General features: G+C 46.9%; 1 protein-coding gene across 1 annotated transcript in view; it reads left to right on the forward strand.

Annotated features, from left to right (window-relative positions):
• Positions 1–1,807: 1,807 nt before the first annotated feature.
• The window catches only part of ONECUT3 (one cut homeobox 3), a gene marked incomplete at its 5' end in the record, with an annotated part of 89,233 nt that continues 63,867 nt past the window's right edge, over positions 1,808–27,173 (forward strand). Inside the window, one exon of the mRNA XM_081937377.1 lies at positions 1,808–2,876. Within this exon, the coding sequence (XP_081793503.1) occupies positions 1,808–2,876 (1,069 nt within the window). The remainder of the gene's footprint in view (positions 2,877–27,173) is intronic.

Here is a 27,173-nt window from a genome sequence, read left to right on the forward strand (position 1 = left end):
ATCCACACAAAGGCAGAAGTGGAACAAGACGGGTGGGGGGGAGCGCAGTGGCGGCTGCTAGGCTGCTGGGTGGACATCAGGCGCTCTCCCCGGCCTGGATGGATCGAGCAATAAAGCAGAAACGCCCGTGATAGATGGACCGGGAGATTAGGCGCGATGGAGTGCCGTGATGTATGGCTTGCTGATACAGTCCGGAGCGGAGGGGCCGGCAAGCAAAGAACTGAGCGCCGCCCTCCCACCTCCGCCAACCTGTCCCAAGACAAGCCTTCCTACTCTGGCTTTCCTCTATTTGCCTTCCTCCCTTGCTTGCTTGCTTGCAAATCTCTTTCCCTCTTCTTTCTCCAGGGACCAATCGATCATCTTTCCATTCTTGCTTCCTTTTTTTCTCAGCTTTCTTCTTTACTGGAATCTTCCTTCCTCCCTTCCTCCCTTCCTCCCTTCCTTCCTCCCTCTCTTATTTCCTTCCCTTCATTCTTTCCTTGCTTCCACTCTCCCTCCCTTATTTCCTCCCTTATTTCCTTTCCTTCCTCCCCTCCCTCTCTCCCTCCCACCCTTCCCCCTCCCTTATTTCCTTCCTTATTTCTTTCCCTTCCTTCCTCCCCCTTATTTCCCCCTTTCCTTTCTCCCTTCCTTCCTTATTTCCTCCCTCCCCCTTATTTCCTTCCTTATTTCCTTTCCTCCCTCCCTCCCTTATTTCCTACTTTCCTTCCTCCCTCCCACCCTTATTTCCTCCTTTCATTCCTCACTACCTTCCCCTCCCTTATTTCCTTTCCTTCCTCCCTCCCTCCCACCCCCTCCCTTATTTCTTTCCTTATTTTCTTCTCTTCCTTCCTTCCTCCCGCCCTTATTTCCTTCCCTTCCTTCCCCCTCCCTTATTTCCTCCTTTCCTTCTTTCCTTCCTCTCTCCCTTATTTCCTTCCTTATTTCCTTCCTTATTTTCCTCTCCACATCAACATCTCAGCGCTTTCCCAACACTTCCAGTCGGCCAACTCCGGGTGGGCCGGCTTCCCCTTCCCAACCTGTAGTGGGCGACGTAGCTCAGCCCGCCCCGGAGGGCCTCAGGTTGGGGACGGCTGGCGTCGAGCCTGCGCTTGGCTCAACCTCCAGCAGCCAGAATTGATTTTCTCCAGCCGCCTTGGCTGAGCCGCCACCGCCGCCGCCTCCTCTTGTCTTCTTCCTCGCCGCCTTCCTTCCCCCCGTGCAGCTGCCTTCAACTTTCCCATTTTTCTCGCGCGAGGTGGAGGCAGAGCCCGCCCGCCGCTGGGGCACCGGAGCGGAGAGTCCCGGCAGGCGAGGGGAGCCGGCAGGTGGTCGCTCCGTCCTCTTCCAGCGGAGGGTCCGAGGCGCGAGCGAGCGCGCGACCCTGTGGCTTCGGGGACGAGCGCGCGCGCGTCCGTGGCCGGGAGAGGCGGACAGTCCGGGGCTGAGGAGCCGTGACGTCAAGGCGAGAGGGAGGCAGAGCTGAGAGGCAGCGCGGCGATTCGCAGCCCGGGCGAAGGTTGGAGGAGGCGGAGGCGAGAGCAGGAGTGAGAGGCGAGAGCCCAGCCCCGCAGCCTCGGGCAGGAGGGGAGCCGCCGCCGCTCGCGTGTCCAGCTGTCGCCGCCGCTTCTCCCGCTGTGGCTGCTGCCGCTCTGGCCGCCGAGGCTGCGGGCGTCGGGCCCCGCGGATGGCGCTCTCTTGAGATGGCCGGCCATCTGGCTTGAGGCGGCGGGGCAGGAGGCGGGAGGCGGAGATCCGGAGGGGGCGGGCGGGAGGGGTGGAGGAGGCGGGGGGGGACCCTCGCTGCCAGGGGGAAACCAAGCGAGCGATGGAGCTGAACCTCGACGGACTGGGCAACCTCCACCAAGCCGGGGAGCTCTTGAGCCCCGCCGGGGCGCACGCCAGGCAGCCGCCGCCGCCACCTCCCCCGCCGCCGCCGCCGTCGACCCACCGCAACTTGGTCTCCTCGCACGGCCGGCCGGCCATGGTCTCCAGCATGGCCTCCATCCTGGACGGGGCGGGCGACTACCGAGCCGAGCACAGCCTGGGGGGCCCGCTGCACCCGGCCATGAGCATGGCCTGCGAGTCCCCGTCGGGCATGAGCACTTACACCACGCTGACGCCGCTGCAGCACCTGCCGCCCATCTCCACCGTCTCGGAGAAGTTTCCCCACCCGCACCACCATCACCACCACCACCACCACCACCACCACCCGCCGCACCAGCGCCTGGCCGGCAACGTTAGCGGCAGCTTCGCCCTCATGCGCGAAGAGCGCAGCCTCGCCGCCTCCATGGGCAACCTCTACGGCCACTACCCCAAAGACATGCCGGCCATGGGGCAGCCCCTCTCCCCGCTGGCCAACGGGCTGGGCGGCCTCCACAACGGGCAGCAGTCCCTGGCCCCCTACGGGCCCGGCGGCCACCTGACCGGAGACAAGCTGCTCTCCCCCAACGGCTTCGAGCCCCACCTGCTCTCCCGCAGCGAGGAGCACCTGGCCCGGGGTCTGGGCGCGCCGGGCGCCGGCATGATGCCCGCCCTCAACGGCCTCCACCCGCACGCCCACCCGCACGCCCAGGCCAACGGCTCGCTGCTGGCCGAGCGGGAGCGGCAGGTCTCGGCCTCGGGCTCGGCGGGCGGCGGCGGCGGGGCCGGCCAGGTGGAGGAGATCAACACCAAGGAGGTGGCGCAGCGCATCACGGCCGAGCTAAAGCGCTACAGCATCCCGCAGGCCATCTTCGCCCAGCGGATCTTGTGCCGCTCGCAGGGCACCCTCTCCGACCTGCTGCGGAACCCCAAGCCCTGGAGTAAACTCAAGTCCGGCCGGGAGACCTTCCGCAGGATGTGGAAATGGCTGCAGGAGCCCGAGTTCCAGCGCATGTCTGCCCTCAGGCTGGCCGGTAAGGGGCTGAGCGGGGGGCGAAGCGCCGGGGAAGGGACCCAGAGGGGTGCACGGGTCGGGCTCAGCCGGCTTGGCAGGCGGGGACGCAGCAAGCGAGGAGCGAGGCGAGCCAGCAACTGCCAGTGGGGCAGGAGGCCGGGAAGGAGCGGAGGAAGGGAAGGGAACGCGGCGCTTTGCTCTGGGAGTCAGGACCCGGCGGGCGGGGGGCGAGGTAGCCCAGGCACCCAGGACATTTCAGTCTGCGCCCAGCACGCAAAGCCTTTGTTTTGGCGCTTCAGCCGACCCCTGGCTCACCCTCTTCAAGGCGCGTGTGTGAGTGCTTGTGTGTGTGTTTTGTGTGTGTGTGTGTGTGAATGAGTCTGTGTGTGTGAATGAGTCTGTGTGTGTGAATGTGTGTGTGTGAATGAGTGTGTGAATGTGTGTGTGTGTGAGTGTGAGTGTGTGTTTGTGTGTGTGTGTTTGTGTGCGTATGTACAGTATGCCGATCCACGGGGCGCACCCCGCGTCGGGATCGATTTTTGCTGGAGCTCCATCAAACCTTTTTTTCCACCGCACCTCCCTTCTTTCCCCTCGTTCCATCGTGGGGGGGGGGGTCTCCCCGAGGCGCCCGGCGTTCCTTTCCAGGCGAAGGTGTTGCTGGAGAAGAGTCTGAAGGCGCAAAGTGTCCGGCGCTGCCCGGCTGAGGGAAAGGAGTTTAGTCCGCGGACTGGTCAGCAGATATGCCTCCCCTACCCACCCACCCACCCACCCAAAATCCCGCTGCTTAAACGCTGCGTATTTGGAATCCGTTCCCTTCTGTCTTGGGATGGCGGGAGTTGAAAAACCAACCCACCTAGAAGGAGCCAAGAGAGGGAAAACGGGGGTATATGATTGGGCATAAACAGATGCTTCGTATGCCCTATGTCTACACGAGTGTAGGCACGCGCGCGCCTAACAATGCGTGGAGGCGTCCCTAAAACCCACTGCCAGGCGAGCAGATCGTATTTGAAGGGAAGATTCTGTGTTTGTTTCTCATCCACGCGTCCCTCCGTCCATCCATTCCAGATCCTTTCCCCTCTCTGGCAGAGTTCCGCAATACGCTCCGATGGCTGGATCCGCCAACGGTTCAATGCCTTGTGGGAACCCGGCCATTGTCTTAGCCGCGGGGTTGTGCGAACTAGGAATCCACTTCGAGCCGGTTTCTTTGTTCGGACACCGCGCGCTCGCACGGCCAAGGCAGCTGCGGTTGTGTTTGGTGAGCCCGGCTTTTGAAGATTGAACGCGGGGTGTAGGAACCGTGTGTGCGTGCGAGGGGTGTGCGTGTGTGTGTTGCATGGTGCGGGCGCTTGTAGTCACCAAATAGGTTGCTCTAGATCAGGGGTCTCAGGGGGCGCCTTAAACACTCAGAGCTACAATGGTCCTAACTGGAAGCCCCCCCCCACCCCACCCCTTCAATTCTGGACCAGAAGTCCGGTTCCCCCACTATAGAGTCTCCTCCTAGCACTTTCAATTGTGCCCTATCAATTGTGGAACCGACCTGCCATAGGGAGCCGCAGCAGAGGGATGAAGAGCCACATGCGGCTCCAGAGCCGAGGGTTGCCGACCCCTGCTCTTGGTGTGTGTGTGTGTGTGTGTGTGTGTGTGTCTGTGTCTGTGTGTGTCTGTGTGTGTCTGTGTGTGTCTGTGTGTGTCTGTGTGTCTGTGTGTCTGATATCAGCCCTTCAAGGTTCATGGCGCGGCTCTTTCACGCAGAGCAGTTTCGCCCTCGCCAAGTCAGCGGCAGGATCTCGGCTACTACTTTTTAAACTTATTTCATGTGCTGCTAGGTTTGCTTGCGTTTCTTTCCTCCGGGTGAGTGTGTGTGTGTATGTATGTCTGAACCCCGAACACCTCTTTAGACACCGCCTTTGCCAAAGGGGAATCACAGAGGGGGCCCCCCGTGTACCGATTCCCACGCCCAGTTATTTGTGGCGGTAAAAGGAAAGGAAGGGCAGAGTTTAATTTCTAGTATTTTTTTTTAATTCTCCGGATGAAAAGAGAAATATGGGCATCCCTTCGCTTATAGTAAGGACATTCGGTGTGTGGTGCTTTGAATTGTTAGTGTGGCCTCCACGCATTTGTAAGAGAGAGAAAAGGCTTGTTGGGGGAAATAGGCTGACTCTGTAAATTGCTTAGAGCAATTTACAGAGTAAATTTTACAGAGTAAAAGCACTATGAAAAGCGGTATAGAGTAAAAGCACTATGAAAAGCGGTATAGAAGCCCAAGTACTATTAGTAGCTTTATTTTAAAAATCCACATTCCACTATTATTAGGTGTTTAAAGGTGTGTGTGAGAGAGAAGGAATGAAAGAGAATACCTGGAAGAGGGGAGGGAAGGATCCTTAGTGCTCTCTGAGCTTGGTTGTTTTCTTGCAGGCGTTTCATTACCCAAACGAAATGACGCGCCATCACGCTAGTCCACATGGTGTTACCTAATTTGGGTAATGAAACGCCTGCAAGAAAACAGACAAGCTCAGAGAGCCCCAAGGACCCTCTCAGCGCGTCAACCCTGAGCTACAAATACGCTTAGCGACCTCTGTTCTCTGTGAGAGATGAGTCTCCTCCAAGAAATATCCACTGCTAGGTGGTTTTGCTCCCTCTACTTTAGGCAGGATCTAGGGAAGAAAAGACAGGAGGCCCTTTAAAACAGTGGCCACCAACCAGTGGTCCGTGGACCACTGGCGGTCCATGAGAAAATGTTGGTGCTCCGCAGAGAAATTACTTGCATTTCTTAAAAATATTGCAATAAAAACTATTTATCTTTTAAGAAAATTCATATTAATGGTCCACTGGATTTAAAATGATGAATTTAGTGGTCCCTGAAGTCCGAAAGGTTGGTGACCCCTGCTTTAAAGTATCCTGAATCGCAAACCCCAATTTACTTTTGCCCCCTCCTTGCTAACAATGACCGGGGTCCTCTCTAGAAGGACAGGAAAATGGCTGGATAGGCCTATTTGTTTGTTTCGCATCTAAGGTATACTGCCCCTGAACATGGGAGCTCCATTGCCTTATCATACCTGATCCTGATGGGCAGACTGTTCTCCTCCCCCCCACGGGGGGGGGGGCTTTCTAAAGCCGTAGGGTAGAAGAGGAGCCGGGGTCGCCTTCATTTCTGTCTTGTCGGGAGAGCAAATAGTTAGCCTTCTTTTTGTAGCTCTTGAATCTGTTGCCAGATCGATTCCGAGGATGAGACGGAATTCTTGTGGAATCGGAGCGAGAAATCGGGAAATCCCCCCCCCCCCCGTTTGTCATTTGGAAGCCTAGAGTTCAAAGGTGGGGGCTCTGGGGATCCAGCCCCTTCCTTTTTCTTGAGACAACCTCCCCTTCCTCCTCCAATGCAGGGATTCCCTCCCCCCTTTTTGCTTTAGTTGCTGCTTTTTGGGGGGGGAGGTATTTTGGGCAGTAGGAGGATGGCTTATCTCTTTCTTTCCTACAATCCTTCCTTCCTTCTTCCTCTTTTTCTTCTCTTTCCACTCTTTCTTTTTATCTATATACCCATTCTCTATATACCCATTCTCTTCACCCTTCCGTAGCTTTCCCCCGTAGCTTTCTATTGGTTTTCCATAAACAACCCTCTTTTCTTTTTTTCCGTTCTTTTTTCTTCCTTCCTCCCCCCCCCCCTTCCTTTGTTGCTCCCCTACAAAGCAACAAACCTGACCAATTTTGCTACCCACAAACACACCAGGCCTAACCACACACAGCCCTGCAGGTCCAACAGCCTCTGTCCTCTTCTTCCCTTGCCTCCCTCCCCCCCACCCCCACCCCTATCCACCATCATTCTTTCCACCCTCTCCCTCCAGGTAGATCAGCTTCATCCTCCATGCTCTTTCATGGGGGTTTCTGCAAGTTGTGGACTAATGAGGGTTGATGTGGCCACCATCTTGACTTACTTAACCACAATATGCAGACACTCCAGATTTTATCAATGGCGGGCGCAGATCAATCCTCTTTCTCTCTATATGTAGATATAATGGCAAAAAAGGTAAACTTGGCTAAAAGGAAACAACAGCTACATTTTGGCCACTTCTGTTGAGGAGGAAACCAATTTCATCCAGGAGCTGATAGAACATAATTTAATTGCTTATCTTACTTATCAATGGGAGAAAATCATATTTAATAGCATTATTGGGAACCTTTATCTCCTCTTAGATAGTTCTCCCTCATTTTCTTGTGAGTTCCGTGTTTTATTCTTTACTTCTGTCCTTATTCTCTTCCTCCCCTTCCTTCCTTCCTTCCTTCCTTCCTTCCTTCTTTTGTACACCTCAAGGTAGCACACATAATCTTGATCTCGGGTTGACCCCCAAGTTCTTCTACTGTAAGGAAAAACACATTTTTCTCCCCACTGTTCATAAATGCCCTCTTTTAAACACAAGCACTCCAAAAGATACACCTGAGTGTACTGTGACTGCGAAGCAGCATTATCACACTATTATTATACACACCCAACACACTATAAGAAACGCTTTCTTCCCACATTGCTTGTGTGGCTAATCAGGCGCCCACCCGGTGTCTGCATTCGTATAACTTCTGAACCGTTGCTGGATTTGGGGGCAGGTGAAAGCAGCTTTTCTATTTGGGCAAACCCGGCCTATGTTGGGTTAATATATGGTTCCATGTAATGTGTGAATCTGGAAAATGAGTAAATCCCCGGGTTAAGCTGATGTCTGAAGGCAGACTCGCGGGGGTTCGTCTATGGTGCAACAAACTATGAACAATTGTCAAGAATGTCTGCAGGAAAACTACCAGGCTCACACTGACAGAGGCTTGATCCAAAATGCCAGCCAGGAATTCTTTCTCCAGAAAAGAAATGTCCTCTAGGATAAATGAAGAAGTTGGGAGGTCTTTACGTGTGACCCATTTCTCGGGCCATTTCCCCCAACCTGGTGTCCAGGAGGGTTGGACTACAACTGCTATTTCCCAGCCCCCCAGCCTGCAAAGACTTGGCACCTTCTTATCTGGTTTGTGAACAGAATTTTCCTTTTTCCTCCTTTCCCTTCACTCAACTCCCTCCCCCCCAAATCGATAGCATGGGCGATTAACTCCATCCCCACCTTCTCCCTCCCGCCTTTTCTGCCTTTGTCTTCTCCTATCAGGGCTCCACCATCTCTTTCCTTCTCTGGTGGCCATGGTGCTCCATCGTATCAAGGTGTAAGCCTAGCTTTCCCTTTGCTCCCTTAGAACTGAGGAAATGCAGACAAAGAGGCGTGCAAACTCTTCTTTTTAAAAAAATCTGGCCTCTACCTTGACCCCTCATCCTTGCTTTCATTCCCCCCCTCCACCTGTTTTATTTATTTTATTTATATTACTTTCCACTTCCACTGAACAGTTTGAGATCTGGGTTTTAAACAATCAAAATCCACATACTTGCTCTAATATTCATCACAATACTATTAATACTATAACTATATATCAATACAATTGCAATAGTCCATAATATCTTCACCATCAAATTCTCTCCATCTTAACATTTCCTAATACACACACACACACACACACACACGGAAATATTAGGAATATATTCGTAGCATTTGTGCTGATAAATAAATAAAGGTATATACATGTGTGTGTGTGTGTGTGTTGTATTTGTACTGATAAACAAATAAAGGCAACATAAATATAAAAAGGCAACATTAAAAATAAAAATATGGTTTTCTGCCTGCATGGTCTTCTGTGATGAGCCGAAGGACAGAAAGAGGGAGTAGTGACCTTCCTCTCATATTTAGGCATACCAGGGGTTGTAACACAATATATATATATATATATATATATATATATATATATATATATATATATATATATATATATATATATATATATATGTGTGTGTGTGTGTGTGTGTGTGTGTGTGTGTGTGTGTGTGTGTGTGTGTGTTGTAATTGTACTGATAAATAAATAAAGGGAGACTAGGATAGATCTATTTCGAGCTAATTAGCTCTCATCAGCTAGCCATACCCTTACTGGGATTAGAACCCGGGCTGTATATATCTTAGGCAGGAGTCTTAACCACTTCCTCCCATATTTAGTCATACCAGGGGTTGTAACACACACACACACACACATATATATATATATATATATATATATATATATATATATATATGTGTGTGTGTGTGTGTGTGTGTGTGTGTGTGTGTGTGTGTGTGTGTGTGTGTGTTTGTGTTACAACCCCTGGTATGACCAAATATGGGAGGGAGCTTACTCCTCCCTCTTTCTTTCCTTTCGGCTCATCACAGAAAACCATCCAGGCAGAAACCCATATTTTTATTTTTAATGTTGCCTTTTTATATTTGTGTTGTATTTGTGCTCCCTTTATTTTATCAGCACAAATACAACACACACACACACACACACACACACACACACACACATATATACATACATACATACATACATACATACATACATACATATATATATATATATATATATATATATATATATATATATATATATATATCCTCCTTTCTAACTTCTGTTTTTATTGTCTAACCATTTGTAAAATACATCCCACATCAAGAAATATTCATATTTTTTTCTTTATCCTTAATAGTCTTCCCTTTCATTTTGGTCTCCTACTTTCTTCCTGCAGTTCGGTTTGTAAGTTTTCTGAGAACGGGGAGGGGTTTCCTTTAGTTTTGAGGTGTAGCTTGATGGCAGACGGTGGAGGAAAAAATAAGAAGGGTGGAAAAGATGAGGACTTGAAATCATATTTATCTATTGCAAAGTTGTCACCCGAAGAGAGGCGTGTTAAAGCGTTGTAAAGTAGAAACCATTAAGACACCAAAAGCAGTGCGGTCCCAAGAAAAGTCAGTCCTGAAATAGGACTTTATTTAATTCCTTCCAGCCAGGGAGAGCTACCTATAGGATTACATCCATCTTGGGTAAGAAATGTAAAAAAGCCAAAGGTGGATGACTGAACAATCAAAACCATATAGCCAAATACATACAGTGATAACAGTAACAGTTTTGGCTGCAGCAAATGATACGGTAGAGGTAAAAGAAAACACCACTGAGATATACGAGTGATTTTCTAAATCTAAAAGAAAGACGAGTAGGAGACAGACACACAGAGAATTCGGATTTTAAAAAATCAGCTAGATGGTTCCAACCATTCATAACCTCAGATTTTATGGGGGGGGGGGTTTGGCATGCTTAAATTTGAGGGATTGGACGCACTCCGATGCTGTTCCTATCCTGGCCACTGTTAAGAAAATGAGGGGAATGGACCCAGCTTTAAAATAAGTCAAGAACCCTCATTGGTTCCTTAAATATGGCTGCCCTGAATTCAGCGGGATTTACTTTGAAGCTTGAGCCTGTAACCTTTTCAGTCGTTTCCCCGCCTTTCATCCTCAAAAAATATCATTTGGAGCGGATCAATTGCCTTTCAATAGGGCTCTTGTTATGCTCAGGTGGTAAAAGAGAACTAAATAAAGCCAATAGTGACATCCGTTACTTATTCCCAGGTCTTGCGTACAATTTAGAAAGACAGATCAGTCAGGGCAATGAATATAAATGGAAAGCTGATATTACGCTGTGCCTAACACGAAGCCTAGCACCAGCACATAATCTGTTAAGGGCCCTTCAAGATAAGCAATAATTCACTGGATAAAAAAAAATAATGACTGGGAAAAGAAGGCACAAGAACTCTCAGCACAGTTAAACATTCTGTACAGAGCTGAAGAATTGCATTATGGAATGAGTTGCTGTATAAGCGCCCCCCCCTCCCAATCTGGACACTCGCAGCTTTTCTTGCAATGGGAGCGCCTCTGATTTTCCAAGGCTTCCCATCGTCCACTGGGAAATGGGTGTCTTGAAAATGGGAGGCTCTGAGTTAGGAATTTGGTCTCTCAGCTCCCCGAGCCAATCTGAGTCCTCCCCCCACCAATCGCCAATTGGTGGCATTGAATTCCACCTCCCTATTATCCAAGATCGACCCTCCATTGCTGAGGGAACCACTATTATCCTCCCTTTGCCCAGGCTTGGTATTATTTTTTTTTAATGCTATTTATGACTGTGACTTTTCAAATTTTCATCACTTTTATATTGGCTATTTTATCTGTGGTTGTTTGCTGGCAAAAATCCCCATTGGCACAGTTAGGCTGTTCTATAAATTTGATGATAGATAGATAGATGATAGATAGATAGATAGATAGATAGATAGATAGATAGATAGATGATAGATAGATAGATGATAGATAGATAGATAGATAGATAGATAGATAGATAGATAGATAGATAGATAGACAGACAGACAGACACCGACAGACAGACAGACAGACAGACAGACAGACAGACAGACAGACAGACAGACAGACAGACAATAGATAGATAGATGGATGGATGGATGGATGGATGGATGGATAGATAGATAGATAGATAGATAGATAGATAGATAGATAGATAGATGATAGATGAAACATAGATGATAGACAGACAATACATAGATGATAATAGATGGGTAGATAGGTAGGTAGGTTTATAGACATACAGATAATAAGATAGATATCGATAGAAACAGAGAAAGAGATGAGAGAGAGAGAAATGAAACACACACACACACACGTGTGTGTGTGTGTGTGTGTGTGTGTGTGTGTGTGTGTGTAAAGTGTTATATCAAAGCACCTGGTGTGCCCAAATATGGGAGGGAGCATACTGCTTCCCTTTTGCCTTTCAGCTCCACCCTAGGAGCCTTCCAGGCAGAAAACCATTTTTGTGTTGCATTTGTGCTGATAAATAAATAAATCTATACTAGTCTACCTTTATTTATTTATCAGCACAAATGCTGTGCGTATGTGTGTGTATGATGAAAGACTGATATATGCAAATGACATATATATATATGAGAGAGAGAGATGTACATGACACCCTTTTTCTAGTTGATCCCACAATAACCTGGAACAGGGGGATCAGGCTCAGCATGAGAGACTGGTTCAAATTCCCATAATGAACTTTTGTGGCTGACAGAGGATCTCCTTGTTCTTGGGTCAGATACCGCACCTTCTCATGGCTCTGTCTTTACCGCAGAGGGAAAGCATGATGCTGGGGCCAAACTTCCTGTTCAAGCCCAGAATTGTTGACCTTGGTGCAACAGGCCAATGGAAAGTTTGCGAAGGTGCTTAAAGTGCATGCGCCAAGAAATGTTGTAATATCAATCTCTCGTTGGGTCCTATTGCTCTTCAGCAACAATAGAAAGGCGGCTGGGTCTGGAGCTAAAGGTGCCATCCCAGGTTTCTCTATTGTTGTTGCATTAACTTCTTACAGCTAGCAAAGGAGACCCATAGACTCCTGTGAATCTACAGCCTGGTTTTCCCCCCCTTCCTTCTGCTATCTGTTGCCTGCCATAAAATTGGTTATTATGTAGTCACATATACAGAGAATCTGGGGCGATATCGTTCTCTAAGGCAATGCTTCTTAATCTTAGCAGATCAAAGAGGTGTGGACTTCAACTCCCAGAATTCCCCAGAATTGAAGTCCACACCTCTTCCGATCTGCTAAGGCTGAGAAACACTGTTTTTGTTTTTTTAGTATAGTATTGCCTTTATTGTCATTGTACACAGTGGTGGGATTCAATGTTTTTTTTTGCTACCGGTTCTGTGGGCGTGGCTTGGTGGGCGTGGCAGGGGAAAGGATGCTGTAAAATCTCCATTCCCTCCCCATTCCAGGGGAAGGTTACTGCAAAATCCCCATTTCCTCCCGATCAGCTGGGAGTCGGGAGACAGCGAATAGATGGGGGCAAGGCCAGTCAGAGGTGCTATTTACCGGTTTTCTGAACTACTCAAAATTTCACTTACCAGTTCTCCAGAACTGGTCAGAACCTGCTTCACACCACCTCTGATTGTACGTCATGTATACAACGAAATTGTTCCGAGGTGTATAGAGAGAGAATGCATGATGATGTGCAAAGCCACTGCTGTTTCCTGCTGGTCGACTGGAATACTTTACTTGTTAAATGTAGAATAAGAATGACAACCCATGGACTCCCTTCCTAGGAGTCATCCAGCTGGGGGTGATGTTTGATAGGAAAAAGTGCCAAGGCCATCATAGGGACAACAGGACAACTCTTCCAATGCATAGCTAATTTATTGTGTTGTCATTTTCTGTCCTTTTCTGCCATCACACTGAACAATGCTCTTACATCCATGCACATACAGTGGGCCAAATAAACTTTCTTATTCAGGTGGTTGGAATTTACCCTAACCCTGTCTTATTGTCCCCATTTGTCTGTATTTACTTCCTTTGTTCATATTTATGATCATACCTATACTTTAAAAAAAAAAAGAATAGAATTCTTTATTGGTCAAGTGCGGTTGGACACCCAGGGAATTTGTCTTTGGTGCCTATGCTCTCAGTGTACATAAAGAAAAATAAAATAGAATACATTCATCAAGAATCATAAGATACAACTTTTTTATCTTGTACATGTTTGACAAATAAATAAATAAATTTCAGGTGATGAATCTACAAAGAGATTCACAAGGCACACTCTCACTTCTATGGGTGTCTACTCCCCGATATCTGGGCTCATGCCACTGGTGAATTCTAAACCCAGTTTAACAAAATCTGATGGCTGCGTTTGATCGAATATGTAGTTCTTATCCTGAGTTGAGATGATGGTTTGGTTCATGTAACTTGCTAGGAGGATACCAGTAACAGCTAGATGTAACTAACCAACCATGCTGTACCTGAGTATATAGAGCCTGTTGTATAAAGCACAGTGATTGTTTCTATCCAGGGTTAGAAAGGCCGGCTGTGATTTAAATAAGATTAGTTGAAAGACCAGCACAGTGTTTTCTCAACCATGGCAACTTTAAGACATCTGGACTTCAACCCCCAGAATTCCACAGCCACCCATGCTGGCTGGGGAATTCTGGGAGTTGAAGTCTACATGTTGCAAAGTTGGAAAAAAGATAGGTTTAGTGGATGCATTTACAGATCACATAGGGGTCTTTCTGGTATCATTTTCTCTGATTTGAGAAAGGAGGAAAAACCATCCATGTTGAATCCACTGGATTCTCACCAGCACTTCTGTCCAAACAGAGTGAAAGCAATTGGGGTTAGCTTCCTCCTGACAGGGGTAGTGACCACACTTCAAGGTGTGGTCAAAAAAAGTCAAGATGGTGGTGAAAATCCTGTGATCACTGCGGGGATTGTGCCATTGTAGTCTCTGTCTTGACTTTTGTTTTGTTTTGTTTGAGTACCCCATCAGGAGAAGTCTACAGCAGAATTTCAAAGCATACCTTTGACCCCAAGGCATCCAAGAATGCATAGCAGTCCTTTTTAGATCAGTGTTTTTCAAACTTTAAGACATATGGACTTCAACTCCCAGAATTCCCTGGTGAACTTGCTGACCGGGGAATTCTGGGAGCAGAAGTCCATACGTATTAAAGTTGCCATGTTTTGAAAAATAGTGGTCGCCATACTTGCCATTCATTCACATAACACATTTCCTAGACATGGGAGGGGTAATGACACCCAAATAACACACCTGATCATTTGCCCTCTTTTTACATGACTCCGGTCTCATAAAAACCAAAGAACTCAAGATAAAGTCATCCAAAGACCATGCATCCAGTAAAAACATTCAGCCTTAGGCTTCAGAAAACACTTAAAGAAATCTACTCAAAAATAACTCCCAAGATTTACTGAGATATATCTATAACAAATATGAACAGAAATGGAACTCCAAATGTGTCCCTTTTGGTGGATGGATGGATGGATGGATGGATGGACTTTAAGTTTTTTTTTGGTGTGGAAGTACATTTATATTTGATACATTTATTATTTTTACATTTATTCTTAGAGTTATCTTTATCACGTAGTGCTCTATGTACTATCACCCATAACAGGTGGAAATAAATCCGTAATTTATAGTAGGTCATATCTTCTTGATCTATTGTGAATCTTGGGAGAGAAAGTATAAAAATGCTTCCTATATATTTATACTGCAAATACAACATAATTTATTTTGATAACTACACAAAGAAGCAAGTATGTGTCTGTATATGTGCTTGTGTATTTAAAGGGAAGGAAACATATGTGAATCTCACAATAATATTTCTAGAATATTAGAATAATTCCAATATCTCTTGGAATATTTTTCTAGAAGGATTGTCTTTTGTGAAGTGTGGTGGATTAGACAACTGGAGGACCATGTTTTTAGTTTACTTATTTTATTAAGAGTAGAGATTTGGTAGAATTTTCGTTGTTGTTGTTGTTTTTAAAAAAGGATAAAGGGCTAGATCAGAATTGTGTGCGGAAGATATGAAAAAAGGAACAGATGTCCAAGCAGAAAGTGATCGATAGGAAGACAAGAAGAACAGATTGGAGAAAAAGAGAAGACGGAGGAAAGAAAAATCTTTCAGGGCGCGCGCGCGCACACACACACATACATTCACACCGACCAGCCAGGCTTCCCTGAAGTAATTTATGTAGAAGCAATCCACACCGATTCTAGTGGAATTTATTTAACTGCTGTGGTGGGAGAGAGAGCAAGCAAGCCTTGCTGTTAACCACGTTCGGCTAATCGGGAGTAAGTAGGCCCGTAGTGTCAGTGAGCCAATCTGACGCGAGGCAATATATAAAAAGCGGTTCTTTAGAAATGAGGTGGGGCTTGGCGGGAGGGTGGCCATTGATTCAGCTGGAAGTCTCCATGTGTGTGTGGGGGGGGGATTGGAGGGAGGGAAGAGAAGTAGGACAGAAAAGAAAGGAAGAGGAAAGGAATCAGGGTGGAAAGAAGAGAGGAGAGGAAGAAGATAAGGAGGGTGGGAGGAAGGAAAGAAGGAAAGAGAAGGAAACGAGGGAGGGAGGAAGAAAAAAGAAAAGAGGATTGGTTGCAGAAAAAGAGATAATAGAAAAGAGGGGGGAAAGTTACCAAAGGGTTAAGAGAATGGATATAGCGATAAAAAAGGAAAGAGAGGAAAAGAGAGGAAGGAGAAGGAAAGGAAGGAAAAGGAAAGGAAAAAGGAAAGGAAAAAAGAAAGGGAAAGGAAAAAGGAAAGAAAGGGAAGGGAAAGGGAAAAAGGGAAAAAGAAAGAGAAAGGGAAGGGCTCCCCGCCATTCCTTCTCCCCCTGTTTTCCTCTCTTCCCTCCTTTAGAAACGCGCGTGGCTCTCCTGAGAGTCCACGAGGAACCACCAGCAGCCGCGCGCCGAGCTGAGCCCAGACCGGCGGGAGACTTTGGCGGCGGGGAGCGCTAGGCCGGCGGCGCTTCTTCGGACGGGGCCTGCCTTTTTCCTTCCAGGTGTCTCGATTATTTACGGTGAGGGTGGGGGGCGAAGGACGCGTCTTCCTCTTCTTCTTCCCTGGGCCTCCGTGTCGAGAGCGATGCCGGCGGTGTTTAATTAGGGCGGGCGAGTGGCATCTTTTAGTTCCAGTCGATGCCCTATTGAAAAGCCGTTAATAGCATGCAAATTGTCCCCCAGCCTTTACAAGGTTCTGGTAAATAAAGATTTAAACACTCGCCACAATTGGCTCTTTAAGTACCCCCGTTGTTCACTCTAATTGACCGCCCTGTTTTATTTCCGATGCTGCTAAATAAATAATAATTTAAAAGGTGGAGAGGAAAGAGCGGGGGGCGGGAGGGGGACCCACAGCAGCCAGGAGGAAAGTGGAGCCGCTCAGGATCCAAAGCGACCTTGAAGGACTCCAGGAGACGGAAGGATGTTGAACACTCCCGCCCCACACGCAGACGCACCCCGAGTTTCTGCGTGGATTCAAGAAATCAGCCCGACCGCTTTATTCTTGAGTAGTCGTGATCCTAAGCATTTGGGAGAATTAAATATAAGGTTCACCCGCTCCGAGGCATTTTAAAAATTGGTGTGTGAGGGGGGGGAATTGCGTAGGTTTAAATGATTATTGGTGCTGGAGAAGACTCCTGCGAGTCCCTTGGACTGCAAGGCGATCCGACCGGTCAGTCCTACAGGAGATCAACCCTGACTGCTCTTTAGAAGGCCAGATCCTGAAGAGGAAACTCAAAGACTTTGGCCACCTAATGAGAAGGAAGGACTCACTGGAGAAGAGCCTGATGCTGGGAACGATTGAGGGCAAAAGAAGAAGAAGGGGACGACAGAGAAGGAGGTGGCTGGATGGAGTCCCCGAAGCATGATCTTAAATGGATTCCAGAGGATGGCAGAGGAGAGGAAGGCTGTCCATGGGGTCAAGATGGATCAGACAGACTTCACAACTAACAACAACAACAGGATTACGTCCACCCTGCTTTTTAAAAAAAATATCAGGCCTGGGAGCAAGCAAATCCGAATCCTGTATTATTTCTGTATTTGTCTTTTGGATATAAATACAGTTTCGCCTTGCAATCTCTAGTTCCTTGTAAGGACATTGTTTTCATTGTTGGCAAGAATCACCATTTGAAGCGAACGATCGCAGTCGGGAGTTTAAAAAATACAAACCAAATTTGATTTCCTCCGCATCAATTAAAATCAAGGCGAGGAAAATAAGCAAGTTTGCCATCCAGGGTTTATTCGTGGTGAAAACATTGCAACTCCGCGATACCATAATTTGGGGAAAGTTTAGGAGAGGAGTCTCCCTTCTCCCCCCCTCCCCCGAATTCTGGGGCTTAACAGACGAAGGACAGCGATTCTTAGCTCCTGGCGACTCGGTTAGATTTACTAGGAAGCCAAAACTGGTTTGTATCATTTGCAAGCCAATTCGGACTCCAGGCCTACATTTTCACCCTCGCTTTTCGCCTCCTCAAACTGGCAGCTCCTCCTTTGATATCCGAGGCTGCGTTTTTCCCAGCCGGTTATTTGGGCGCAAACAAAGGAAGCGGACTGAATTTCCAAGAGGAAAATCCGAGCCACCTAACACAGCTCCTCTTCTACAGCAAGACGTTTGGATGAAGAAGCCAACGAAAAAGTGCCTCCTTTTCTTAAAAACCTTATTCCCCCCCCTCCACGCCCCTTCCCCCCTCCTCTCTCTCTCTCTCTCTCACACACACGTTTCTGAACTTGTCTGGGTCTTACCTACCTCGAGGTGTTATACAGGTATCTCCATTTTAACTGGGGGGGCGGAATGATTGGAAGATTGAACGACTGAAGCGAAACGAAAGCAAACCGGGCAATCACTGAATAACAAAACAATTTTTAAATATTTTAAACAGCGCATTAAGCTCAGATTCCCTAGATTTGTGTGCCGACCTTTGTCGACTCTGAAGGGAATTTCTCCGGATAGCGTTTTAAGAAACCTGACATGTTTGGAAGTTGTATTCAACAAACAAAGAATAAATACGAAATAAAACTGAAGCAAAATATAGCGCCTGCCTGCCTGCCAGCCTTCGTCTGCAGTTTCCCCGTCCAGCTTCCCTTGCGGTCTCTTAAAGGAACTAAAGCGGACACTTCAAGAAGGGGAAATATGGGAGGCCTATGAACCTGGTTCTCTTCCCCAGATGGAAGAGAAGTTGGCCGCCTCTGAGATTTCTTAGTCACCCTTGTCCTGCAAATTGCAACTCCCTTCGGACGAGCAAATGCAAAGCCAGTCTTAAGGATGCTTAATAGAGAATTCTTGTTTTTGAAACCGATTTGAAAAGGGTTCTGACTGGTGCCAGCCTCCGTCTCTGCAAAAATAGATATTTCTGAAAAGGATGAAGCGACCCCCTCCTATTATTCCCCCTCGAGTCCCTTTCGGGAGAGGGGGCGGTATATAAACGCTAATAAATAATAATAATAATAATAATAATAATCTTTTCTTCTTCGTAGTATACCCATTGGGGAAGTCAAACCGAATTTATTTTATAGTCTAATTAAATTTTTATTTTGTTTTATTTATCTCCCTCCCCCTCCCCCTCCCCCTCCCCCTCTTTCACTCCCAACCAGCCTATCTACCTACCTTCCTTCCTTCCACCAGTTTTCCCAGCCTCCCCTCAGTCTGCAGCTATTTCTTTTCTTTCTCCTTTCTCTTTCCCACAACTACCTCTTAGGATCTTGCCTCCATCCAGAAGATATCGCCGAGGGCCCCCACTACTTGGATGAGCCCAAAGATCTCAAAATGCAGAGCCCTCCTTCCTCCGTCCCACCCCAAAAGAATTTCAAAGACACCCCCCCATCCACACACACCTCAGTCTGCTCCCAAATAAATGCGTTTAGGACCTACGGCAGAGGAAAAGAGGTCACTAGGCGAGAAGGGTGTCCTTTTCTTCTCTCAAGAAAACCAAGTTTAAAAACTCTGACTTTTAAAACACTTACATTTTTTAAAAAAATTATGCCCTCCCACCCACTGCCGCCACCAAAACCACATATCCACAGCACGTTCAGTCAACACAGTCACCGAGCCACAAACCCAGCCACCCGTGGATGGTTTATCCACCCCATTTGTCCACCCAGAAAAAATGGGTTAATTGAATAAGCCCCGGTTAAATTAAGCATGACATGCGAACGCAGACTTCTCCGGGAATTTCTATACCCGGAGAATATTTCTATAGGCGCGCTTTCCCGGGAATAGGCCTCTCTTGAATGCGGTGGGAGTGAATTTTAAGCTGAGCGACCCGGGGTCGGACAGCTCCTCTAGGGGGGGGGGGTCCTTCTTCTCACACACACACACATACACACTCACACACACACACCAAGAAAAAAATGGGGCTTTCTTGAGACGGAAGTGTCCGAGATCCCTGAAAATCTCGGCAGCGGCAAGAGGCACACACACCCGGCGTTCACAAATAATCCTCTAAGGATTGTTTATTTATTATTTATTTAGTTTGTCAAACATGTACGAGATAACAGGTGTAAGTATAAACATGGACATGAACACAGGAAATGGGTACGAATAAATGGGGACAGTAGGACAAGGAGGGTAGGCACGCTGGTGCACTTATTTAAAAAAACCCTTTATGAACCTCTTAGGAAAGGGGTGAGGTCCACGCTAGACAATTTAAGGCAGTGGTTCCCAACGTGGAGCCCATGCCCCATAGGGGGAGGGCAATTTGATTTTTAATGGGGGCAATTTGAACCTTGTTTAAACCAAGTTAATGGCCTTTTAGGCTTCCTCCCCATGAGTAGGGTTCACTTTTTGAGTAAAGCAAGAATTATATGTGTGTGGGGGGGGGGGGCAGTCAGGATTTTAGATATGCTTAGGTGGGGGCATGGCCAAAAAAAGGTTGGGAACCACTGGTTTAAGATTAAAGTTATGGGGGTTTGAGGATGTAACAACAGAGTCGGGTAGTGCATTCCAGGCATTGACCACTCTGTTGCTGAAATGTATTTTCTGCAATCGAGTTTGAAGCGGTTTACCTTGAGTTGGTATCTATTGTTTGCCCGAGTATTATTGCAGTTGAAGCCGAAGTAGTCGCTAACAGGTAGGACATTGTAGCAGACAATTTTGTGTACTACACTCAGGTCAGACCGTAGTTCTAGATTGTATAGTTCCAGATCTGTGGAGCGGGTCGATCTTACAAGCTAAAAATCAGCAGAGTTACATTCACACAGTCTGTTAATTTTGTGAGATCAGAAGGCATATTCATTTTCAGGCATCTCCGTCTTTTTTACGTAATAGTATGAGATACCGCTACTTGATTTACCTGGAGTTCCCAATCTCTATTTGCGTTGTTGTTTTGGTAGTGGTTTTAATTGTTACAACAGCCCAGCGTCTCTGGTGTGCGTTTGCATTTGGGGAGGGGTGGAAGATATATCTCATGAATTGAATGAATAAATACTAACTTTCCCCATAGTGATTGTGGGGAAGTCGTCTTAATTTACTACAAGCTATACAGGCTTGACTGCTTAGGAATGAAGTCCGCTGACTTTCCTAGGACTTGATGTGGTCAAGGAAATGCGCACGGAATTGCAGAGCGAAGCGAGAAAACAGTGGCGATTAATATAATACTGAGTGGAAAATGTATTTGAATGGTAGTAATAACATTGAGTTCATTGCCTTGAAAGTGCAGGAAGTAAAATACTAGCAGTTGATGTGACAGGCTACGGTTGCTACTTACCATACTACGAACGGTTACTACTACCACTAATAGAAACTATATATTTTCCTAGCAGCTCAGTCCTATACGCGCTTAAGCGGCGGTAAATCAGGCGGCGTTGAATTGGGTTAGCGCCCGGCTAAGGATTCCTTCGATTGGCGTTTATCGCTTATTTACTTGGGACTAAATGCCAATTAAATCGCAGATAGGATCGAGGGAGCCGTGGCTGGAGGATGGGGCTCTGAATGTTAAAATTCAAAGGAAGCAAGATAGATCTGTGGAGCATTTGAAATTCACCGGGAATACGGTAATACATATTTTGAAAACATCATAATGATGTTAAAAACCAGAAAGCGTCCGGTAACACTTTTGAAGACCAGCAAATTTCATTATAAGGCAAAACAACCGGTATAAACCTGACAGCTTATAATGAAGTGTTTCCTCTTGACAGATGTTACTAGACGTTTTCTGATTTTTGGCCACCGTAGAGCAGTGTTTCTCAACCTTGGCGACTTTAAGTCCTGTGGACTTCAATTCCCAGAATCCCCCAGCCAGCATAGCTGGCTGGGGAATTCTGGGAGTTGAAGTCCCCAGGACTTAAAGTCGCCAAGGTTGAGAAACACTGCCGTAGAGGAACAAAATTCTCCCACACAGGCCTGCAATAGGGATCGGGAGACGAGGATTTGCGAGTTTTTGGGGGGGGGGGTTATTTTAAAAAAAACGAAAATGAAAAGGGACCTCTTAAAAAAATAACTTCGTGAAGACAAAGTAATATCCTAATCTATTGCAGGCTACAGGGATAAAATAAACATATGTGCAGGCCTTTTCAGTACTTGGTAGCAGAGAATCACAGATAAAATTAAGGGTAGTTTTATTGTTTTTAAGCTCCCAATTTCAGCAGGCCGGCACCGGCGCCAAAGTATTCGTGAATTAGTAAAGATCACCTGCATATGTTAAAACTCTTCTCTTTTTTCCCCATCCGACCAAAACATAGAAGGAGTCATTCTTCCAGACCCTCTTCGGCAGCGGCTGTCGCTGGTCGCCAGGGATTTACTCCCCAGTAGTAGTAGGAAGGTCAGCTCCGCTGTTCTTTTTCCACGCCTCCCTCCCGGAAAGAAACCCGGCCACCGGCTCCGCAGGCGAGTTGTATTACAGGATCCTAGATCTGTTGGAGGGATTCTGGCATCATTCTCAGAGTGAACGTGTAGGCCCAAGTTTTGAGGGGGGGGAAATAGAAAGAAAAGATAAGGGGGTGGGGAGGAAAGAAAAAGGGAAAAAAAGGAGCAGAAAAAGAGAAAGAGAGGGAGAAAGAGAGAGACAGAGAGATAAATAAGGCAGGCAGATAGGCAGGTAGACAGGGAAAGGAAGAAAGAAAAAAGAAAGAAAGAAGAAAGAAAGAAAGAAAGACAGAAAGACAGAAAGAAGAGAGAGATAAAAAGGCAGGCAGGCAGGGAAAAAAGAAGAAAGGAAGAGAAAGAAGAGAAAGAAAGAAGGAGAGAGATAAAAAGGCAGACAGACAGGAAGGCAGGCAGGGAAAGAAAGAAAGAAAGAGAAAGGAAAGAAAGAAAGAAAGAAAGAAAGAAAGAAAGAAAGAAAGAAAGAAAGAAAAAGAAAGAAGAAAGAAAAAGAAAGAAAGAAAGACATAAAAGGCAGGAAGACAGGAAGACAGGCAGGGAAAGAAGGAAGGAAGGAAGGTAAAGAAAGAAGAGAGAGACATAAAAAGGCAGGCAGGGAAAGAAATAAAGAGAAAGGAAGAGAAAGGAAGAAAGGAAGGAAAGAAAAGAAGGAAGAGAGAGGCATAAAAAAGGCAGGCAGGCAGGCAGGCAGGCAGGCAGGGAAAGAAAGAAAGAAAGAAAGAAAGAAAGAAAGAAAGAAAGAAAGAAAGAAAGAAAGGCGATGCGAATGTGTATCTCTCAGAGAAAGAAGGAATATCCAGAATGAAAGCCAAAGAAAGAAACGGAGAAAAGTGACGAGGAGGAAGAGTGGGATTGGGGGGGAAGGGGAGGAGAAAAAGAGCGGTCAAACTCAGTGCGGGGCGAGCCAGTCTTCCTTTGGGGAGGGGTGTGTGTCAGTCCCTGTCAGATCGAGAGCCAGAGTTGGCATTTCTGCCTTAGCTCCGCCGGGGCGGGGACCCTCCGTCCCGAAAGGCGAGCCCCAGGGGACGCCGTCGGGGGAACCCAGCCGGAAAAGAGTCCGCTTTTCCTCCGTTGGCACCTTTTGTGTCTGGACAGCTGCGCGCTCCCCCGCAGACACGCGCGGAGGGGAAGAGGATAGGGGGGAGGAAACGAGAGGAGGAAAAGGGCGGCCCTTTGGGAGGGTGGGAAGGGGAGGCGAGAATAGCAGCGATCGGGACTAAGAAAGCGGGGTGTGTGGGAAGTAGGGGGGTAGCCAAAAGGGGCGCGGAGCGTGACTCTCTGGTTCCATACTCCCCCCCTCCCCCGATTTCCCAGGGATCTGCTTCAGGCCTTTACAAATCAAGGATTAAGACGAACAGCTATTAATTGAGTTGGAAGGGACCTTGTAGGTCATCTTGTCCAGGGGTCTCCAACCTTGGCAACTTTAAACCTGGCGGACTTCGCCAGGCTTAAAGTTGCCAAGGTTGGAGACCCCCGATCTAGTCCAATTCCCCCCACCCACCCAGGCAGGAGACCCTACACACCATTCATGACAGATGGCTGACCAGTCTCTTCTTGAAAGCCTCCAGTGATGAAGCTCCCATAACTTCCGAAGGCAACTTCTGTTCCATGGGTTGATTGTTCTCACTGTCAGAAAATTTCTCCTTATTTCTAAGTTGAATCTCTCCTTGATCAGTTTCCATCCATTATTCCTCGTCTGGCCTTCAGGGGCTTTGGAAAATAGCTTGACCCTCTTCCTCTCTGTGGCAGCCCCTCAAATATTGGCACACTGCGACCATGTCTCCCCTGGTCCTTCTCTTCACTAGACTAGCCATGCCACCAGCCTCCTCTTCCTCTCCTCCCCCCCACTCCCCAGTCTTTCTCCGGCCGGTGGGGCTCCCATTTGCCTGATTGCCTTTAAACGCGTCATTATCCCGGGTGAGGGCGGCCGGGCGCGGGGAGGTTGCTTAGGCCTCCCTAATTCATCAGCATGTCCCTGATCGATCCATCGATCGATCGATCCCTGGCTTCCTCTCAGCTGCAGCTTCCGCTCGCCGCGGCTCCTCGCCCGGGGGCTCCCGAGACGGGTCTGACTCCGTCGAGGGAGGGGGGGGGTAGGCGAAGATACTCTCGGGACGCTCCAAAGCGAGAGAGTCCGGGCTGAGCAGGAGGGGGGCGGGACGGAAAGATGCACTCTGCGTATGCTCAGGAATCGCGGCTGCTTTCGCCCCGGGAGTGCTTATTGGCACAGCCTGCTTCGCCTTGGTTGGCTTTCGCTGGCTCGGGCCTCCGATCTATTATTGGCTTAGTTCCATCTCTGCAGAATCCAGACACGTGAAATCGATCATTCGGGTGACGCGGGTTGTGTGAACGCAGCAGTCTTTGAGCGCTGGCTGGGGAAAGAAAAAGGGCGCCTATTGAGGATGTGCCTCCCCCCCCCTTCTCTCCCTCAAATTCTGGGAGTTGAAGTCCACAAGTCTTAAAGTTCCCAAGTTTGGACACCCCTGCTCTAGGGACTTGGAGCCCTGACAAAAACCTGGAGATGCCAAATCAAGCAAGGAAAAAGAAATGAAATGGCAAACGTCAAAACAATTGTGTCCATTTATTCCCCTTGCAAAAAGGCTTCCCAGAAAAAGACCCCCCAAAAAATGAGACGTTTATTTTCACTTTGACAATGCATGTTTGTCAGAGTTTCTCACCGGCCACTGTGTCTGGAATTAAATGTCGTTTCTTTTGAGGATGACACCCACATCCCAAATTCCAAGGGGGGCATATTTAAATAGAATAACAGTTGGAAGGAACCTTGGAGGTTTTCTAGTCCAGCCCACTGCTCAGGCAGGAAATCCTACACCATTTCAGGCAAATGGTTGTCCAATCTCTTCTTAAAAACTTCCAGTGTTGGAGCTTTAGCAACTTCTGGAGGCAAGTTGTTCCACTGATTAATCAGGAAGTTTCTCCTTACTTCTAAGTTGCTTCTCTCCTTGATTAGTTTCCACCCATTGCTTCTTGTCCTACCCTCAGGTGCTTTGGAGAATAGTTTGACTCCCTCTTCTTTGTGGCAACCTCTGAGATATTGGAATAATGCTATCATGTCTCCCCTAGTCCTTCTTTTCATTAAACTAGGCATACCCAGTTCCTGCAACCGTTCTTCATGTTTTAGCCTCCAGTCCCCTAATCATCTTTGTTGCTTTTCTCTGCACTCTTTCTGGTGTTTTTTCCCTCTTCATTTTTCCTGTTCAGCTCAAGCAGCCAGCCTGGGCTCCAGCTGTTAAGGAAAGACACAGCTGCCTTCTTTTAAAACCCCAGCTGGGTCGTCTGTAGCCTCTCCATAGACTGTTCTCAGTCTTAATTCTTACTTTATGAGTTTCACCGCACTTCCATTTATAAACAAGGCTTAAGTTGCAGCATATAATTGATGGTTTGGCCCATTTGCCAAGCGATCGCTTAATTAACCACATGGCATTCGATAAGCCACAATTTACTGGGTTCATGTGACACACTAAACCATTTTTCATGGTTTACTAACCACCGCAGCTGAGTTAATGCAGGTCAAAAGCGAACCCATTGAGGCTTAAGGTGATGTGCCACCCTGGCCTCTCTGCATTGTGTGTTGACATATTTGAGATCTCTTTCCAGCAATGTAGATTGCCTGTATCAAAGGTGCCCTGCATGATCAAATGCTTCCCCCCCCCCCAATAAATATTCCCTTGTAGAAGCTGATTTTTTTTCTTCTTTCTCCCTGCTTTAGAGCAGGGGTTTCCGACCTTGGCAACGTTAAACAATGGAATTCTGGGAGTTGAAGTCCACAGATCTTCACTTTGCCAAGGTTGGACACCACTGCTATAGAGATTTAATTCTAAATTACATTTCTATTCTATTCTATTCTATTCTACTCTACTCTACTCTACTCTACTCTACTCTACTCTACTCTACTCTATTCCCATGTTCTGTTCTATTCTCTTCTATTTTATTTTATTCTATTCTATTCTTATGTTCTATTCTGTTCTATTTTATTCCATTCCCATATTCTCTTCTCTTCTCTTCTACTCTATGTTCTATTCTATTCTATTCTATGTTCTATTCTGTTTTATTCTATTCTATTCTATTCTATTCCTATGTTCTATTCTATGTTCTATTCTGTTGTGTTTTATTCCATTCCTCTATTCTATTCTATTCTACTCTACTCTACTCTACTCTACTCTACTCTACTCTACTCTACTCTACTCTACTCTACTCTACTCTACTCTACTCCTCTATTCTATTCTTTCCATGCACTTCCAAGAACAGAGCAGAATATTTCAACTATTGATGGGGGCCAGAAGAAACCTCTGGGGTGAACATAAAGGGCAGTTGTGAATCTAATGGCTGTGTTTGTAGAATTGCTGAACTCCCTAATGGGGAGCTTGCTAGGTTTTTTAAAAAAGTGGATTTAATATGTGTATTGTGTGAATGTAAACTATGGAGATAGTTTATAATGCAGTGCATGAAGCTGGTTCAAGTAAGGTTTGGAATGTTTTTTGGTGGGTTTTTTTTAGCCATTAGGCCAAACCTAGCGCCAAGCAGGGTTCAGGGTGGCGACACTGGTCTTTCGTTGCTGGCATGTTAATTAGTCTAAATACAAGTAACGGTGCGGTTACAACAGCCAATTTTCTTAATGGCCCTCCTCGGAATTGCAGAGCTGAGAATCTGGGGTGAGGCAGAAGCTGCAGAAGAGCTTAATCCGGCCCCTTTAAGACCTAGTAGCTTTCTTTCTTTTCTTTTCTTTTCTTTTCTTTCTTTCTTTTCTCTTTCTTTCTTTCTTTCTTTCCTGCTTTCTTCTCTCCCTCCCTTTTTTCTTTCTTTCCTTTCATCCTTCCTTTCCTCCTTCCTCTATGTCCCTTTCTTTCTTTCTTTCTTTTCTTTCTTTCTTTCTTTCACTTTCCTTTCTTTCATCCTTCCTTCCCTCCTTCCTCTATGTCCCTTTCTTTTTTTTCCTCCCCCTCCCTCCTGCTCTTTCTTTCTTTCCTTCATTCCATTGTTCCCTCCCTCCTTCCTCTATGTCCCTCTTTCTTTCTCTTTCTTTCTTTTCTTTCTTTTTTCCTTCCTCCTGCTTTTTCTTCCTTTCCTTCTTTCCTTCCTCTCTTTTTTTCTTTCTTTTCTTTCTTTTCTTTCTTTTTTCCTCCCTCCGGCTTTTTCTTTCCTTCCTTGTCCTTTCTGTCTTTCTTTCTTCTTTCTTTTTCCCTCCCTCCCTCCTGCTTTCTTTTCTT

Source organism: Natrix helvetica (assembly GCF_964273705.1).
Source record: "Natrix helvetica genome assembly, chromosome: 1".
Classification (NCBI taxonomy): Eukaryota; Metazoa; Chordata; class Lepidosauria; order Squamata; family Natricidae; genus Natrix; species Natrix helvetica.